This window comes from Balaenoptera borealis (assembly GCF_965194805.1).
Source record: "Balaenoptera borealis genome assembly, chromosome: 4".
Lineage (NCBI taxonomy): Eukaryota > Metazoa > Chordata > Mammalia > Artiodactyla > Balaenopteridae > Balaenoptera > Balaenoptera borealis.
In genome coordinates, this window is record NC_138861.1 from 114,779,888 (window position 1) to 114,799,773 (window position 19,886).

The 19,886-nt window shown below is 35.6% G+C and overlaps 1 protein-coding gene across 8 annotated transcripts in view; it reads right to left on the reverse strand.

The window, feature by feature from the left end:
* Positions 1-313: 313 nt before the first annotated feature.
* Positions 314-19,886, reverse strand: part of SLC9B2 (solute carrier family 9 member B2) — a 45,824-nt gene continuing 26,251 nt past the window's right edge. For 4 of the 8 annotated variants that reach the window (XM_082389099.1, XM_082389096.1, XM_082389098.1 and 1 more), the window contains 5 exons: positions 17,299-17,405; positions 14,906-15,055; positions 6,997-7,105; positions 3,595-3,731; positions 314-679 (listed from right to left, as the gene is read on the reverse strand). In XM_082389099.1, coding sequence (XP_082245225.1) covers positions 458-679; positions 3,595-3,731; positions 6,997-7,105; positions 14,906-15,055; positions 17,299-17,405 — 725 coding nt within the window. In that variant the 3' untranslated portion in view covers positions 314-457. Of the gene's footprint in view, positions 680-1,667; positions 1,785-3,594; positions 3,732-6,996; positions 7,106-14,905; positions 15,056-17,298; positions 17,406-19,886 lie in introns of all 8 variants that reach the window. The other 4 variants (XM_082389100.1, XM_082389102.1, XR_014243646.1 and 1 more) reach the window with 3 other exon arrangements.

Below are 19,886 nucleotides of genomic sequence, written 5' to 3' on the forward strand. Positions count from 1 at the left end.
TTATGGTATTTTAAAAAAAGAAAAGAGGAGCCCAAAACAATTCAAGGCATGAGAGGCTAGGTGACCATGAATCATGAAACTGTGATGGTAATAGTAAGTCAGAGCATGCTGTTGGCTAGCAGAACAGGACACTGAAATTAAATTGTGGTAGTACATTCAAGTGTATATGTCCCTATAAAAATTAAGATATAATGATGAATAGGTGTGTGAAAAAAAAAAAAGAAGGTAGAGATCAGGTTGGAGATGTAGAACATTACCCCCGTCCCCCCATATGGAAAGGGTAATGACTAAAAATGCTGTTTAAAGAAATAGCCACACTTTGGTTCTAGTATATTTTAAGCTTAAACATTACATATGTCAATATCCACATGGATAAAAGTAGCCTCTGCTAGTTGATAAAAGTAGCCTCCGAGAGCAGCTTTCTGATGACTATATTCAGCATTCTCTCTTTTCACCTCTAAACCTGTATAGAAGTCTCTCCTTGATCTTCTTCATCTTTATTTTGATGTTCAGCTTTCTGGAGAAGTCTGGGGCCTAGCAAACCAATAAGTAGACTTCCAATTGGGGCTGTGATGAGGATGGCCAAAAATGCCACTGTCAACACATCCATTCCGTATCCTTCTAACTGTTTCTCTCCATGTGATCTTGCTGTGTCCAAAGCCACAGATCCTATTGCAGCCTATAAAAGTTTAAAGGTAAAGTTGGAAGCATGATAAGACAAGCACATAGAAAAAAAGGTTAATTATTTTATCATTTGCAAAAACAAATTTCTTGTTCTTTTGCTCAACTGACAAAGTTCTATTAGTCTTCTTTCAAAGTGTACTACAGTTGATTTTAATGATCTAAAAGCTCTCCCTGCCCTTGCATAGGGAAAGAATGATGATTCATATGTACCTATTTGCGTAAGGTAAACTCACAAAAATATCAGGCAAATGTATTTCAGAACACAAGGCAAATACAGACTTAGGATATTAATTAACTATAACAAGATTCTACATACTAAATTCCTCCTGAGTAAAGCTGAAAGTTACTGAATGGTCATTTCATTCTTTTGTCTTTAGGAATTTGGAATTAAGAAAGGACAAGATGAAAAAATGCAGTGATACTTACTGGAAGATGGTAAAATTTTACATGAAAAAAAATAAGAATACTGCTTTAGAGCCTAAACTAATTGTTAAACATCAAGAAACTTGAAAGTGGTAGGTACCTTTGAAACTTGAAGTTAACCTTATTAGGAATTTGATTAACTCTTTGCCTTGGGAGTTGGTGAAATGTTTTGTTTAAAATTTATCTACTGGGAAGTATTATGAAAACTCTTAGAGAGAAAATGCAATATTATCAGTGCACATGGGGAAAATACATTAATCAATCTGATTATCCTCTTATTGGCACAGAACAGAGCAATGAAACAGAAGAGAAAATACCAGTGTGTATGAGACACAATGGCAGAGACTACTAATTGCCCACAAATACCTGAATGTCTCTTTTCCCTTCTATAATAGAACTCCTGAGTTTAGCTGGTCACATTGCTGTCCAAATACAGACTTTTTTTCCAGTCTTCTTTGCAACTAGTTGAAGCTATGTATCTAAGTCTGGCCATTAAGAGGTGAGCAGAAGTGATAAATGCTTCTTGTAACTGTTCCCTGAAAAGAAATGGACACTTGTACCTTATTCTTTCCCCCTTCCCATTGGATGACAAACAGTGAAAGTTGGACTCATGGATGAAAGGCATACGCTGAGGACAGCAGTTACCCTGCCAGCTCTGGAATTCCCATGCTGCACTGCTGGTTAGAGAGAAATAAAAATCTATCTCATTTAGTCCTCGTGTTTGAGGGCTCTTTGCTATTTCAGATCACCTTGTGCCATAACTAATTCAACATTTCATGAATTCTCAGCAAGAACTGCACACATTATGATGTATATTTCTCTTTCAGCTCTCTGTCATTGTGTATATGTGTACGTGTGTGTATGTTTGGGGTTTTGTATGTTTGCTAAGTTGTCATTTGAAATATATTTCTGGGACTTCCCTGGTGGCCTAGTGGTTAAGAATCTGTCTTGCAACTCAGGGGACGCCAGTTTGATCTCTGGTCGGGGAACTAAGATCCCACATGCCACGGGGCAACTAAGCCCGCGCACCACAACTAGAGAGAAGCCTGCGCACGGCAACAGGGAGCCCGTGTGCCGCAATGAAAGATCCCATGTGCCGCAACTAAGACCTGACACAGCCAAAAAATAAATAAATAAATATTTAAAAATATATATATATATTTCTTATAGTAGGTCATAGACAAAAAAGTTTAAAGAACACTAATATGGAAAAAATGTATAAGAAAGTCTTGTTTCTTGTGCAGTGGCAAAAAAAGAAAATTGTATACAATACTTGCTTTGAGAACATGCACTATTCAAGACATCCTAGATAATTTCTCCTTGTTTTAAAGTTTGTTTTCATAGCAGGAAAGTGCCATCTTTCAAATTTTGATGTTAGAAACAAATCTTTCATACTAAAGCTACTAGAGCGATTATTTTGATATTTACTTACTAAAGTTACTGAAAGTAGTGTGGAGGCTGGAGATACTGTGAGGGAGAAACTGTTCTACTTACTGTGCTCTATTAACCTCACAGCATTCTTAGCCACTATGTCTCAGACACCTTTGAAAGTCTGATGGAAAGAAAAACTTCTCTGGAATAATGCCCCAATCCCATAGCCTCACAAAATCTGGCATATAGTTACAGAGCAGCACAATGCAGCCCTCAAAGCTTCCTAAATTGAGAACACCTAATTTTCATTTCATGAAACAGAAATTTACACATTTAAATAATTGCAAAATAATCAAGGATGAAACAGTTCCATCTCATTTGTTGTAATTAGTTGGAGAATACACAATACAATCAGGGATATATTACATTTGCAACAAATGATGATCTATACAGTTCTAATTTAATGAGCAATTATAGGTATGCTACCAAATACCTGGTCAACCCTTTTGAGTACCTATTGGCTACTGCTTTGTTTATTAGAGTGCACAAATTTTGGGTCAAGTGATTGAGACGTTTGTCAGGAGGTTCAGGTGGTTTGAAAATTTAATATCAACTAATAATCTAGGAAATAAAGCATTTTCTGAGTTATTTCTCAATAAATCTTTCTCTATTAAAGACTGTGGTCAAGCATAACTGATCATCAATCATATAGACATTGAAGTATTTCCAAATACTAAGATGGGCTATGCTATTTCTGTTTCACTCTCTTCTTAGAAGATATTGAAATGAATAGAGTTAATAACTATCTCTTCGGGTTATTTTAGAGAGCTCTGACTGACAAAAATTCCAACTCTTCCCTCCTGCTACTTACTACTGCTTTCTAGTAGTGTAGGGATTTATTGGATTTTGAGTTGCACCCTGGTGATCTAAGAAAATTTAATGAGCTGTCATATTTAATGAATCAATATACCAAAAATAAAACTTTTAAAGCGTAAATTAGTATAAAATCTTATCATAATCAAACTTCAATTACTTATTTTCACCAAATTTGAACAAGCCCTCTTATTAAAAATTTCAAGGTATCATATAGAAATAGGAATTAAAATCCATCATTACCTGGACTGTGGCCTTTGGAAGCCATGCAAAAGAAATAAATATCTTTTCCTTAAAGTTAAAACCAGCAAAACACACCAGCAGATATGTAGCCAAAATTCGTATCAATACTGCAATGCCCAGGGTGGCAACACAAAGGCCTGTAAGAAATACTGTTTTTAGACATAATGAAATACTGGGGGAAAAACTGAATCACATGGTTACTGATTCAGGACTCTTTCAACAGAAGTCTAAAAACATTCACAAAATTAAAAAGACAAAAATGGCTAGGCATAATTTATCAAAACATCAATATTAAGTATCAATCAGATCACTTGTTTAAAAGAAGTTATTTCCCCTTGATTTTTTTTTTAATAGTAAAATGCAAAAGATTTATTTGCTCTGAAGAGAAACCAGAATATTCCCTTAAACTGAAAACAGAAATTAAACATATTTTAATTTCTACAAAGGAGATTTGAATGTTCTTTTAAGCTTTATAGCAAGAAACACACTTTCTTCCATGCATTTATTTAACAAGAATTTATTCAATAACTATGCATGGCAGGATCTGGACTAGGTACTAGTATCCAAAAATGTATAATGTACAGACTCTGCTTCTATGAACTTCAAAGACAGAGGAAGACAGAAATATAAAAAACTAATTAATATACTATAAGGTAAGTACAGTATAAACATACTGGTAAGAGGGCATAGAAGAAGAAAAAAATATTATTTTCATCAAAGTGGTTGAGAATTCTTTACAGAGTATAAGACCAGAGGTGATATTCAAAATATTTATGAGCCATTATGGAGGCAATCAGCCAATCAGAACAGAGCTCGCTGGGCAGTGACCAATCAGAACAGACAGTGGCAGTCTACATCTGTTTCATCATACTGGTGTGTACACTGACAGCCCATTAGCCCTGGTTTTCATATACAGCTACTGCATTCAGTCAGCATTTAGAATCCTTTTCTGGCAAACGTAAGTTCATCCTGAAGTGCAAAATAAAGGATTGTGACTTGGCCGCTGCAGGCTACTGGAATCTGAGAAAGGCACAGCTAAAGTGACTGCTAAGTTATAGGGTGATTTTTTTTTAAAGTAACATTTGTTGAGCATTTACTCTGTGCCAGGTTCTGTACTAAGCTTTAAGTGCATTACTTTACTTAATCCTTACAACCTGTGGGGTAATTCCTCTCATTTTACAGTTGAAAAAAGTGAAGTTCAAAAAGGATAAACAACTTTGTCAAGTTCAAAAGGCTGGGTAAAAGGGATAGAACACTGCAGGAGGCTCTACTGTAAATCTGCAATTTTTTTTTTACCAAAAAGTTTTGTGGCTTTTTGTTGGAAGATATTTCTCCCAGGTTGGTAGATTTTCAGAAATATTTGTTGCTGAAGTACAAGATACAAAAGAGATGATCCCATTCCCAGGAGGGAACGTTGAAGGTTTGGGGAGAAGATGAAGAGGAAGTTTTAGACACACTGAGTTTTAAGTTTTGTGGGATTTACAAGTGGTGATGTCCAATCAGCCACTGGATTTATAGATTTAGAGATAAAGATTTTGGAATTACATAGTTTATAATCAAAGTCACTGAGTGTAGATGAGCTCAAGGAAGTGATAAAAGAGCGAGAAGCATAGAAGGTTTTGGAAAGAACTTTGAAGAGGAGCAGCACTTAAGCCATACATACTGTAAAGACGCAAAAGGCACTGGAAAATATGAAATTTCAGACTTCAATGTGAAAGTGTTTTAAAGAGGTCAGTAGTATCAAATGCTGCTGAGAAATCAAGTACAATAAAGACCGGTAAGTATTCAGTGGATTTAATAATATAACCTTGGTAAGAGCAGGGTTGGTTGTGTGATGGGGCAGAAGCTAAACTGAAATGTACTGAGGAAGGGAATGAGAACTGAAATGGAAAGGGGACTATAGACACCCTTTTGGAAAAGTTTGAAAAGAGCAATAGAGAGATAGAGTGGTAGGTGAGGGGGGAAGTGAAATGGAGGAAGGATATATATATACCCTTCATAAATATATGTGTGTGTATTTATTTAAATTTTGATTGTGATAAAATACACATAACAAAAATTACCATCTTAATCATTTTAAAATGTGCAGTTCAGTAGGCATTAAGTTAAACATTTACATTTTTGTGCAAAAAATATCCAGAAAGTTTTCATCTTGTAAAACTGAAACTCTGTACCTATTAGACAACAAATCCCCACCTCCCCCTTCCCCAAACCACTGGCAACCATCATTCTACTCTCTGTTTCTATGAATTTGACTCATATAAGTAGAATCATACAGTAGCTGTCTTTTTTTTTTTTTTTGGACCTTGTTAATTTTCTCTATTGTTTTCTACTTTGTCGATTTCTTTTTTTTTTTTTTATTGAAATAGAGTTGATTTACAATGCTGTGCCAGTCTTGGCTATACAGCAAAGTAACTCAGTTATACACATACAGACATTCCTTTTTTTATATTCTTTTCCATTATGGTTTATCACAGGATAATGAATATAGTTCCCTGTGCTATACAGTAGGACCTTGCTGTTTATCTATTCTATTTGCAATAGTTTGCATCTGCCAATCCCAAAGTCCCAGTCCCTCCCTCCCCCTTGGCAACCACAAGTCTGTTCTCTATGTATATGAGTCTATTTTGGATTTGTAGATAGGTTCATTTGTGCCATATTTTAGATTCCACATAGTAGTTGTCTTTCTATGATTGGCTTATTTTACTTAGTGTAATGTCCTCCAGGTTCATCCATGTTATAGCATGTATCTGAATGGAAGGATATTATTTTAAGATAGAGAGTAAAGTCTGTTTAACTTCTGAAGAGAAGAACACTGTGACAAGGATATTTGAGGATGTATAAGAAAAAGGGAGGAATCTATGTGTAAGATCCAGAAAGAGGTGGCAGGGGATGGGATCCCTAGTATGGATGGAAGAGTATTGAGATGCAAGGAAAGGAGGAAATGATGAGTATATGCGTGTAAATTAATTTTTAAGTGAAGTGCTATGAATTAAGAGAGTTTTAACATAATGGCTTTCAAATGTGTGAATGAATAAAAGAATGAATGAACAAACATTTTTATTCTATGGGTACATATTATAGAACTCACTAGTTATCTTTAAAATTCTGGCCCTTGATCAGGGTAAGGCTAGATGAACATTTTTATCCTTGGAAAAACACTTTAAGGCCTGCATTTTACTGATGGCAGTCAGCAGTGTCACTTTTCTTTACAAGGAACAATATTTAAAGGTGTAATATTTACTGTCTTAGATTGACAAACATTATTTTCTAACGAACTGCTCTAAAAGACTTAGCTCGTTACTTTTTTATATAATTGTGACAATGGGAACCACTGAACACATACCTACTAAAGATATTTCAACTGAATATAAAAGGAGTTGATTTTAGCAAAATTCTTACCTACAGTTTCTGGTCTGAGAGATGTAATGGATACCTCTGCTCCAATCAGTCCAAAGAGAAGGGGCTGAAAGATGAACCAGGCAACTGCTATAACCTTTTCAACGTCGGCCTAAAAGGAACACAAACACACCCAAACAGACTTCCATTATATGAATTTAGAAGTTCTAAGAATTTTACTAATTTGAAATTTGAGTCAATCTGACCTGAGATAGCCTTTACCTCTGTAGCATCTATAAATAAGAAGTTAGCTAGAAGAGAGCAAAAAATTGCGCAAAGATATTTCTAACACAATTAAGATATATGAGGTACTTTAGTGTTGGTTTACAAATAAATCTTAATTATAAAGAGTCTTACAAAGTAATCTTAGGACTTCTGCATCTGAATACACAATCTGTGTGTGTGTGTATTATAATGAATAATATTATATTAATTATATTATTATTACATTATTGCATAGTTTAAAATTTTGTTAATTTTCATTCAACAATATGATTTAAAGACCTTATATCAGTGCATATAGCTAGATATTCACCTCATAATTGCTGCATAGTAATCTGTGGTATGGAAGTACCATAGTTTATTCAATCATTTCTTTATCGATAGGCCTTTAAGTTGTTTCCAATTTTTTCTTTATAAAAAAATACTGTTTGTGGATATCTCAAATCATGCACAATGATAAAATACAGGTATAACAAAGTGCTGTGCCGGTTATTAATTTATTGCTCTTTGGCTCCAAATCTGCCTTTCCTTGTTTCTCTGCAGAAAATGGAGCTGGGCCCTTTAAATATTTCACCTTTGTCAGCTGGTACCATATTAAATATTGTCAGTAGAAGGTGCTGAAATATACTGCAAGAGAAGGAACTCTGCCTGGTTTCTGTGGCTCTTCCCAGCAAGATCTTCCAGCACAAGGCTCCTGCAGTCCAGGTGGCTTCTCCAGTGCCAGGCTTTTACCGTGCATGGTGGCCAGCAGCTTTCCCCAGCCGACACCTGGGGTGGTTTCGTAGCCACCTCCCTTGGGCCATATACCTCCCCATGCACCCTAGAGGGTGGATTTCCTGTAAGTTTGGAGAGTAGATTTCTAATAAATTTTGTAGGTAGGGCACCATGATGATTTCTGTGTCACCCAGTGAACCAAGGCTCTAACAAGGTCTGGATTCTCAGCCCTGGGGGAGGGAGTAGTGAGGTGAGGAGGAGAGGTGGAAGGGTGTGCTTTATCTCAGCCCTAGGAGTTTATAGCTGCTATTCCTATATTATTTAGGGGTCTCTTTACATCTTACAAGCCAATCCCTTGTTAACTGATCCCCAGGATGGTTAATAATAAGCTTCCCTATTCCACGTTACTATGTGATTTCTCTTTCCTTAGAAGACTCTATTTGCTATAAGCATAACTTTATAACACATAATGCAAACATCCTAGGAAAAGACTGACACAGTTGACCATGCAAAACTAAAATGTCTGTGGCAAAATAAACCATAAAAAAGACAGTGACAAACCAGGAGAAAATAACTGTACTATGTGTAACAGAATAAGGAACAATGTCCAATCAATAAGAAAAAGATAGAGACCCTAGTAGAAAAATGGGCAATGCATATGCACAAGTAATTGTACAAGAAGAAACACAAATGGCCAAAAACCCTGAGACACTAACACTCAGTAATCAGAGAAACACAAATTAAAATGATATACCATATTTTTGGGGGAGAGGGTAATCACACTGAAAAAAACACTAAAAAAGTTTTAACAATGTAAAGTATTTGTAAGATTGTAAGCAAACTGAATAACTGGCAGGAGAGCAAACTGACAATGCTTTTTTGGAGGGCAATTTAGCAGTACCCAGTACAGTACCTAAGAATTTACATTTAACAGATTTTTTCAATCAACATTAAGAATCTTCATTTTGGGGGACTTCCCTGGTGGCGCAGTGGTTAAGAATCCGCCTGCCAATGCAGGGGACATGGGTTCGAGCTCTGGTCCGGGAAGATCACACACACCGCAGAGCAACTAAGCCCGTGTGCCACTACTGAGCCCGCGAGCCACAACTACTGAGCCCGTGTGCCACAACTACTGAAGCCCACATCGCTAGAGCCCATGCTCCACGACAAAGAGAAGCCACTGCAGTAAGAAGCCTGCACACTGCAACGAAGAGTAGCCTCAGCTTGCTGCAACTAGAGAATAGCCCGTGCACAGCGACAAAGACCCAACGCAGCCAATAAGTTAATTAATTAATTAATTTTTTAAAAAAAAATCTGTATTTTTGGACCACATTTTTACCCTTACAATTACATGTTCTTAAGGATATGCACTTCCATATATGTATGGAACTCTGACAAAGGAGGATTACATTGTTTCTCTATTTTCTTCAGTTATTATTTCTGATATGTTTATTAGGGTGAAGGTTCTATTTCCTCTTAGCTTATAAAGACAGCATCTGTGAGGGGATTCGTTGATTTATTTATATAATTCTATTCCTCTATCATGAAAAAACAGTTATGTTTCTACATCATAAGGAATCAGATGATGAATGAGGTTCAAATTCTGCCACCCACTAACTGCAAGCCACTTGCCCTTAGCACCCCATTTGTCTCATCTGTAAAATGAGAGGTTTATATTAGAAAACATCCAAGATCCTTTATCATTTAATGACAGTGACGAGTTCTGCCCCAACAGGTCCAGTTGCCACCCTTCCACGTATCTTTAAATTTTACTTTTGAATTTAATTTTTAGAGTATATCATAGCTAAAACTAGGACTTTCATTGATACCCACAGTTGTAAAGAACAAAATTCAACTATATTAACTTTAGGTTACTTAGCCTTTTGTTGCCAGGACTAATTGTTTAAGGAAGGTCCTCAAAAATATTTCATGTATTCAGAACTCCAATGAGAGCAGAAGTCCTAAAGAGTTTTCTCTATCAAATTATTTTTACTTCTAAACTGTAGACTAAAGCCATGATTTGTATTTTGATTGTAACATTTTAGACTAATTGAACATCAGATATAGGCTTACATATTATATAATTTAAGAAAGGGAGAACAGTCACAGTGTATCTTGTGGCTTTTTCATAACTTCAAAAACAAAATGAATTTGTTTATAAAGAAAATGGAGCCATAGAATAAGTGAAGTATAAAAGAAGATGAGCCAAGGGGAATGAAGACTGTGTTGTCCATTGAAAGTTAAGGCCACTTTATACATCTCTATGCATCAATGGTAAGAATATTCCAAAATATAAATCACTTTCAAGGATGGACAAAAGGAGAAAGTTAAGAGAAATGAAGGTTTCATCATGGGTTAAATATCTATGTAAGTGGACACTTCTCTTCTTAGACAGAAGAACAATTCAAGATTCAGAAGATCCAAAATATAACAGGAAACAAAATCCCATAACTATAAAGGTCATCTAGAAGCACTGAATTTGAAAATAGATGGAAAAATAGATGACAGGCTTAAAAAAGGTGAGTGCATTTGAATAAAACAAATGGCAAGATTAATGACTATATGGAAAACCAAGCAGAAAAGTAAGAAATAACATCAGAAACTACAGGCACAAATGAATTTTATAAAATATTTTAGCTTTTCAAAGTATAACTCAACAGTATTACTATAGCACTATTGAGTTTACAAGTGCTTCATTTCCATTTCCCCAAACAACAGCCACAATTCTTTAGATGTTATTATTAGTCTCTTCATATCACAGTTGAGAAAACTGAGTATTAGAGAAGGTAGGTGACTTTTTTGGGATTATACAGCTTGAAGCAGGATTGGAATCCCAGTCCCCATAACTTAAATTTTACGTTCTTTTTATAATGTTGTGCTGCTCTGGAGAGTGCCTGCCACATAATTGATTCAATGAAGATTCTTTTGCTTTCCTTTCTTTAGGGAACCAGTTTGATATATTCAAATTGTGTGTTCTCATCCTGACTCTGCCACTTACTGGCTTTGTGACTTTAGGCAGTCTATCTAGTATCTCTAAGCCTTGGTGTCCTCATTTGTAAAATGGTCTGATATCTACCTTTCAAGGTTATTGTAGAGAATACATGAAATGACGTATGTAAAACTTTACAAGAAAGACATCTTTAAGGAAAAAAAACTATTGAGGAAGGGTCCTAATAAGAGATTCATAGATCTGATCACATGAAAGTATATGATATTTGAGTGTAAAAAATGAACAATATAAAAAGGCACAAAAATCTAACTTCATATGTATAGATGTGTGTATACACCACCAGGTGGTTCTGATGCATTCTCAAGTTTGAGAAACACTATTCTAAGCTGATGAGGGTGTAATGAGATAGGTACTTCATATATTACAGTGGAAAAGTAAATGGATACAACTCTAGAAAGCCGTTTGGTAATGCATGTCAAAAACCTCAAAATGTTCATATTATTTGACCCCAAAATTTCACTGTTAGAAATCTGGCCTAAGGAACTGATCAGAAATTGAATTTCAGCATAATTAAAAATAGCAGAGACTGGAAATCACCTAAATATTTAACTATAAGGAAATGGTTTAAAAAAATTATGGGGCATCCCTATGTGTGTGTGTATGTGTGAGTATGTGTGTTGTGTTTTGTGTGTGTGTGTGTGTAGATAAAGAGATATACACAGGAGAGTAACCAGAGGTAAATATGAAAACAAGGTACCTAGTTCTCTCTGGGTTGTAGATTACATTGATCTTCTATGTAATCAACCAGGCTGCAGGTAATTCAGGCAAAGTTATGACAAATGCATTGAAACAGATGTTTTGTTTCGGCTTTAACAATATTTTCTATATAACCCACACTATATTCTGGAGAATAGCGTAACTGAAACTCATCAAAGTTTCCCTTTCCCTCTTTGTCTTTCTATGCCCACAGCTAGTGACCACTTGTAGTAGGGATCAGTCTCCCTGTTGCTAAAACTATTGCCCTATTCCAAATGACATGACTCTTTTTTGTTGTTTTTTAAAATCCTATCATTTATGAACTTAATTTTAAATTGCAAAGTGTAGAAGTATAACGTTTTTAATATATGTGATATGTGTTATTCAAATAGATGTCAAAATACAGAAATGTGCCCCGTGTAATAATGCTACAGTTATATTATAAGGGTAGTACCAGTCGCTTTGGAGTCAAACCTGAGCTTAAATCCCAGTGCCACTTTTTAATTTTGTGACCTTGGACATGTTTTTTTAAGTTCTTCTGATTTACAGTCTCTATAAAATGGAAATGGCAATATTTTTTCAAAGTTTCTTTTGTGAAAATAAGTGAGAATACTCACTTAGTGCCTAGTATAAGGCCTTACAGAGTGGCAATAACATTTATTAGTTCCTTTCCCTCCTTTTACCCATGACAGGATAATATGAGTTGGTTGTTAATTTTTGAAAATTTTTAAGAGGTGACGACAGATAGCATTTTCCAGTAAAGTTCAATTTGAAGAAACTTACTATAAGTGTATTTGAAATTTTTCCTGTTGAATAAATGAACGGAAATAAGCCAAAATATTTAAATAGTTTACAGAGCTGTTGGCTTTAGGTAGAGGAATTGTAAATGATTTTTTCTTTCCTTTGCTTTCTGACTTTTTTAATTTCCCAATATTTAAAAATGAGCATATAGTACTTTCATACTCAGAAACAAAACTAATTTTATTTAAAAATTATTCTCTTTAGTAATTTATTTCTTTTAATACTGACAAAAGTTTACAATTAAGAAGTTAAGGGACAGATTCCAGTCTCAGTCACTATTTGGCTGCAACCTCATGAGCAACTCCAAGTAAGAATCACCCACCTGAGCCAAGTCTATCCACAGAAATGCAAGACAAATTAAAACAAAACAAAATTGTTGTTTTAAGTCATTAAATGTTGAGGTAATTTGTAACCCAGCAACTGACAACTGAAATAAAAAATATTTACAACAGCAAAAAAGAAACCAAACAATATACAAAAAAAAGAAGTTAAGGGACAGTTTGTAGAATGCTAATGGCTGGCAAACTTCCCAGGTGTTGGATAAGGGGTCACAATGCAACTTTAGCTGCATCCCTTTACTGAGTGAAAACTGTGTTCTTGGTCCTGGGGCAAAGGAGTAGATGAGAGTGCTTCAAGGAGCAGGTGTATTAGTCCGCAGCCCGGACTGGGGTGGAAGACAGACAGTGGTGAGTCCTCAGAGAGAAGCTAGGGAGGCAGCACAGTCCTTTGTCCCGAGCTGAGATTGGACAGAAGACTGCCCACGATACGGGACAACCCTGCCTCAGCCCTCAAGAAAAGGGAAACCATGGAAAAACAAATGTCTGATAAGAGCAAATGCTTATGAGAGATGAGGGATGACAGGAGTACCCGATTTATACGAGGAAGTTTGTTTACTTTTTAGCTCTGTTCTTGTTCGATGTTACATGAAATCAGAAAGTAGAACTGAATAATACAGGTGCTGCTGAAAAGAAAAAAAGTAGACCACCTGAAAGCCTTACAGCCAAGCCTCTGACAGGGCAACAAACCTAGGTGCCCATCTAGTGTCTAGAGCAGGGTTTCAAAGGGACTCTCTCCTATCCCTCGAAGTTCAATCCATCTCAGCACACTTTCCTGTGGCCTCAGTACGCTTGTTCACACAAGGCTCCAGGAGCCCCTTCCAATCCTTCCCTCCTCTAAAGCAAGATGACTCACACTTATACTTGTCCTAACTTTATAATCACACTGTTAGAGAATGGAAGCCTCCTATCTGAATGCTATTTACCCACAAGGAAATTCTATCTCTAGTATATCTCTGCAGAGATTCCCATAATTGAATATGATTATTTATCTAATCTCAAGATTTATAACCTTCACATGTTTCCATATGGCATTATATTAAGCTTAAGTATTTTGAGCAGTTGTCTTTAGGTTTTCCAAAAGGATATATCTGCATTTAGTTTAGGTCACATACATCTAATTTCTTTATTAAACAGAATAGCACACGATCCTGTCAAGTTCAAATCTACAAAAACGTATTTTAAAATTAAAATAAATAAATGGCAATCAGCTAATTTCCATAATACATATGAAGAAAACAGATAATCTTAATGATCTTGAAACTTGGTAAGAAAAACCAAAACAATCTCATAAAAAACAGGCACAAGCTTTTGAATACACTGGCAAGTAAACATATGAAAAGATGATTAGTTTCACTCATAAAGAAATGCCAACAGATCAGCAATGAGATACATTTTTCACCCATCAGATTAGCACAATATCTGAAGACTGAAAATAGATCAGAGAAGCAGATTCTCTCACATACTGTTGGTGAGAATGTACATTGGTACAGTCTTTTAAAAGGGCAAATTGATATCATCAAAAGTATCAGTGTGCACAGTCTTTCAAAGAGCAATCCTATTTCTAGAAATGTATCTTATAGATAAACTCAATAATATGCTATAATTTATTGAATTTTTTCTCATTTTAATATTTCTGAAATTAGGATATCAGTTTAATTGGCAGCATTCTTTTTCTTCCTTGATAGCATGTAAAATAATAATAAGACTGGATAGTGCCTTAGTGTTTACTGAATATAGTATATGTAAGGGCATTTTACTGAAGCGCTTTTTGTCTTAGCAAACTAGAAACAATCTAATGTCTGTCAGTAGGAGACTGATTAAATAGAGCATAGCACAGCTATACAATGCAGTACTCTGCAACCCTTACAAAGGATAAGGAAGGCAGCATGGAAATAGGACCATGGTATGTTTTAAGTAAGTAAATATGTTTTAAGTAAAGACCTTAAGTTCTAGATTCGTATGTAAGGGGAAAAGGATGTGCGTGTGTGAACTTGGAAATACATTTACAAATGTATAGAAAATAGCTTTTATGATTAAATAATTTCATTAATTTGATGTTAAGAAAGTATCTGGAAAGAAAAAATTAATCTGATCAGAAAGTGATCATGAGCAGAACTTAAAATGAATTCACCTTTGCGCTGGCCCATCCCTTGCCTGCAAGGAAAGCCAGGACCAGCGTGCACAGGCCTCCTGACCCAGGGAAACCAAAATACAGGCTGCTGAACACAGCCAGCACAGACAGCCCCAAGACCAGGAATGCTCTCTTCCACACGAGCTTGTCCTGGAGGAGGAAAGAGGTTGGTTAGCTCAATTATTAGCTCAATTATTTCATATAACTGATTTTTAACTATTGGTTTTTCCATATTCAGGACTTAGTAGAAAATAAAAATGTCTGTGTCTGAGCATATAAATGCATGACATAACATTTACTTTCTTCTCCTTAGTAAAAGTAGAGTTAGCACATGTACAAATGTTAGGTTCCTCTCCCAGGAATACCAGTTATCCTTCTCTGCAGTTATCAAAACAGAATTTCACAGGGCTAAATGCAACAGCAGAAAAAAGCACATAGGCTTTGGGGACAGAGAGACCAGGGATAAGATTTCAGCTTTTACACCACTGACATATGTAGTTGGCCATATTACTTAAACTCTTCAAGTTTTCTTTCCTTGTTCCCGAAAGCAGTTACATCACAGGGATTCTGTGAAGGCTAAAGATATGATATCTCTATTATTTTTAGGTTCTCTGTTCACTCTTTAATTTGATACTCTCCTGGTTTTTCTTTCTAAATCCTTGATTACCAAGAAGCTTTAAGAGGCTGTAGACAGAGTAGTTTTTCGTTGTTGATTTTTTTTCAACTTTTTATTTTATATTGGAGTATAGCTGATTAACAATGTTGTGATAGTTTCAGGTGCACAGCAAAGTGACTCAGCCAAACACATACATGTATCCATTGTCCCCCAGACTCCCTTCCCATCCAGGCTGCCACATAACACTAAGCAGAGTTCCCTGTGCTACACAGTAGGTCCTTGTTGTTGATTTTTAAAGTCTCAGAAATGTGTACCTCTTTCCTTTCACTTTTCCCTGTTTGGCCTTTTAAACTTCTTGATTGCTTTAGAAGGCAGGCAGGCTTTTAGAAGTGCTTGGCTTGGAGGCGTGCAGGCTCTGGCGGTGGGTTACCTGAGTTCATTCCCAGCTCCACTGCTTTCTAGCTATGTGACTTTGTTTAAATCATTTCTCCCTAAGCCTCAATTTCCTCATCAGTAAAATGCTCATATTAACAGTACTCTTTTCATGAGATATTGTCTAGAGTGCACTAGATCAGCACTTTCCAACAGAACATTCAGTGATGACAGAAATGTCTGTATCTGCATTGCCTGCGGTAGTGTTCTATATCTGCTATGGCCACATGTAGCTAGTGGCTGCTATATTGAACTAGTGGCACTTTATTGTACATACCACATCATTTTATACACGGCAAACAACAAAATGTAAGCTATCATTTTTCTCTTTATTTTGCTGTTTAATTAGAAAATCCTATAACTTTCTATTATGCATTCATAAAATCTACAATCTACAATTGAAGCTTTTTGCGCACAGTAAAAATTCAAACCAACATACATTCAAGTAATGTTAATATTAATGTTCTTATGTACAGTTCTACTTTAGTTAAGTTTCTAATTCCATTCAAAATGCTCTGAAATCTCAAAATAGTGCCAGTTCTTCTAGGAAAAAAAAAGACTTTTATATGTTTATCTAAGAGACGAGGGGCGTAACGGAAAACAAACAAAACCTTTGTTTATTAAGAAATCACTGTGTACAGTAAAGGACTTTGATATCTTTGGTGAGAAATGTTGAACTGTATGATGTGAGATGATAAGGTCTGTCTATTTGATAGTATTAGAATCTAAGGTATTTTGGGACTTCCCCGGAGGTCCAGTGGTTAAGACTTCGCCTTCCAATGCAGGGGATGTGGGTTCAATCCCTGGTCGGGCAGCTAAGATCCCACATGTCTCGTGGCCAAAAAACATAAAACAGAAGCAATATTGTAACAAATTCAATAAAGACTTAAAAAAAAATGATCCACATCAAAAAAAATCTTTAAAAAAAAGTAAAAAAGAATCCAAGGTATTTTGATACTAAAAAAAGAGGCCCCCAAAGCCATTTTATATCTTGATTTAGTTGAGTATTATGAGTAATAATAAAATTAAAATAAATAAAAATATTAAAATTAAGATAAAAAGACATATTGTATTATTTTAGAATTGATGTTATTTGTTTTACAGTGAAATTTGAAGTATACAGAATATAAATTAGAGAAAAAAATTCCAGGACTGCATTAAAAATCTTATACATCCGGCCATCTTCATAAATCTCATAGACAGCACTAATATTGCAATGAGCAGTTTTAAAATGGGGGGCCATTTTCTAAATCACATAATTCACATCAGCTTTCAGGGGAGTGCTCTAGAATGCTCCTCCAATGACATGTTAGAGCACGACTTACCCACAGATTATTTTTTTTACCTGGTCACTGCTTGGAAAATACTGAATAAAAAATCCAAGAAGCAATCCAGTTGCCATACCAATTACCACCTCCAAAACTCCTTTGAGGACATTAAAAACTGTGGAGCCTTAAAAAAAACATAAAAACAAAAACTTGAGACAGAATTCTAAATCCATAAATGCACAGATGTTAATCATTAACATAAAGAGTCTAATTATATAGAAGGAAAAATGTACAGATCTTTCCTGTTTTCCACATTGTTAAGATGTCTAATAAAATGGGCCTACATTAAGAAAGGTATGCATATTATTGGAGATAAATTTAAAAATAGGCATAAGCTATGATTTGTGTACTTTTTTCTATGTTTACTTCAGTATAAATTTATATAATTTATTATTTACTAAGAAAATATGAAAGATAAAATTCATAAATCAGGTCTAATTTGTTCTACTGTATTATATGCGTAGGCTGGGTGAGCAGACAGATCTAGTATTCAAACTGCCATTTAAGAGCCTGATTTTTTAATAATAAATGCATATTGATTTGAGTAGCTCTAATATATACAGAATACAGTAACTTAAGAATTTGGCAATAAAAGTAAAATCTTTTCTTACTACAATGAATGTAGGGGACTTACTCCTTCTCAAATGTTATTTCTAAGATTAAATCTGAAAATAAATTATTTTTGAAATTGCTCTTGGAAGAGTCTTTATTTGTTGCTTAGCTTCTTTGAAATATCACAATATAGAGGTAAGTAAACTATATTTTCCCCCATAGCAAACAGGATTTAGGAAACTTTAATTAAAAAAAAATCTTTGCTAGCACATTGTACAGAAAATTATATTAAAATTGCTCAATATATAAAGCCTTCCTCACAAACCGTTCTAAGAAAATATGTACTAACCAATTATGTGGTTTCTTGTTATTATAATTTCGGGTACAGCATATGCCACCCGCAAGGTATGCCACTTTGGCATAAGGATTATTTTGAGCTGAAGGCAACTGAGAAGAAACATATACAGGATAAGCTCTCTGCCTTCTCCCTATTTGCTTTTAAAAGAAGGACACAAATTTATAAAGCTGTCCCTCTCCCCTCTCCATCAGGAATGACAGAAGTTAACCACTGAGGCAACGTGGAACCCTAATCAGCCGAGGGACAGCACCAGAGGAATCTACGTAACAAAGTGCTGAAACCAGCCCTTATCTAACAATAGTTTGCTCATATATTTGCCTTTCCACAATTTGTTGCCTCTAAAAGCTCAAAGTCCTTTTCCTTTGTCTTGCACTTTTCTACAAAATTATTGTTCTTTGCTAAGATGCTTTATAAGCCCCAATTCTAACCACCCCTTGAGTTACTCACCACTGCGTACTCCAGTGTGTAAGCACGACGCATGCACATGCTAATAAACCTTTTCTCTTGTTAATCTGTCCTTGGTCAGTCTGATTTACAGGGTCCCAGCCAATGAACCTAAGGTGGGTAGAGGGGAAATAGCTTTTCCTCCCCTACGGTTTCCATCATCTCTCTTATTTAAAAAAATAATTACCTCTGTAGTAATTTTACTTAGCTAGGATAGCTCTCTGTTAGGTAATGGTCTGACTGTCAAAAGCATCTAGCTGTGATAGTAGCCTATGTCTTGAGCGAATATGGTAAATCATTTACTATAAATGTGTAGAAAGGAGCCAATTAGTTTCAGTCTCTGATATAGTAAGGTTGTTTTAAAAAAAAAAAGACTTCTTGGGCCTTACCTCTGAAAATTCTGATTTAGTAAATCTGGCAGGGCTTGGGATCCACATTTTAAAGAAGCTCCAGGTAGTTCCCATCCAAAAGGCCTAAGGACCACGTTTAGTGGGGCAGGGCAGAGGGAATACAGCATGGTGGACTGGGAAGGTTCTTCAGACAGTCTACAGCCGGCAGCCCTGCAGACCCTCCTCATTGCCCTCCCTGCCCTGCTCTTCCCCATCCCTTGTGATTCTAATCCAAACTGTTGCTCTAAAGCCTTGGTTTCCATTCCCAGAAGTTCTAATTTAATTGGTCTAAGGCAGTGCCTACAAGAGTATTTTAAAAAACTCCCCAGGTAATTCTAGTATGCAGCTGAGGCTGAGAGCTATTGTTTAAAAGGTGTATACCAGGAAAACAGTGCAAACATACTTTTGGATAGGTAGAGCAGAGTTAAAAGAGAAAAAAAGTGTAGATTTGACTTAATAGATAAGAGGGAATCCTTACCGGTTCTTGAACAAGAAGGTAACCTTACGAAAGCCATGTTTTTGATAAGATCAATTTAACCAGTGACATATGGCAGGGACTGGATGTAAGGCAACTTTGGGGCAACAGGAAGAGGCGAAGTTCTAGGTGCTCAGCAGAAATCATACATAACCCCCCAAAATGGGCCAATAACTACAGCGGGGTGGAGAGACTAAAAATACATGACTTTCTATGAAGGTGTGTTCCCACTAAATAACCTGAAGCTAAATTTAAGCTACAATTACATTTTGTCAATAATATGAAATTGCAAATCTTATTTCCCACTTTTGGACATGGATTAAAACATGAACTTAAATTTATGCTGTGCCAAAGGAGAGTAAAGGTACTGAATAATAGTGGGAGAGG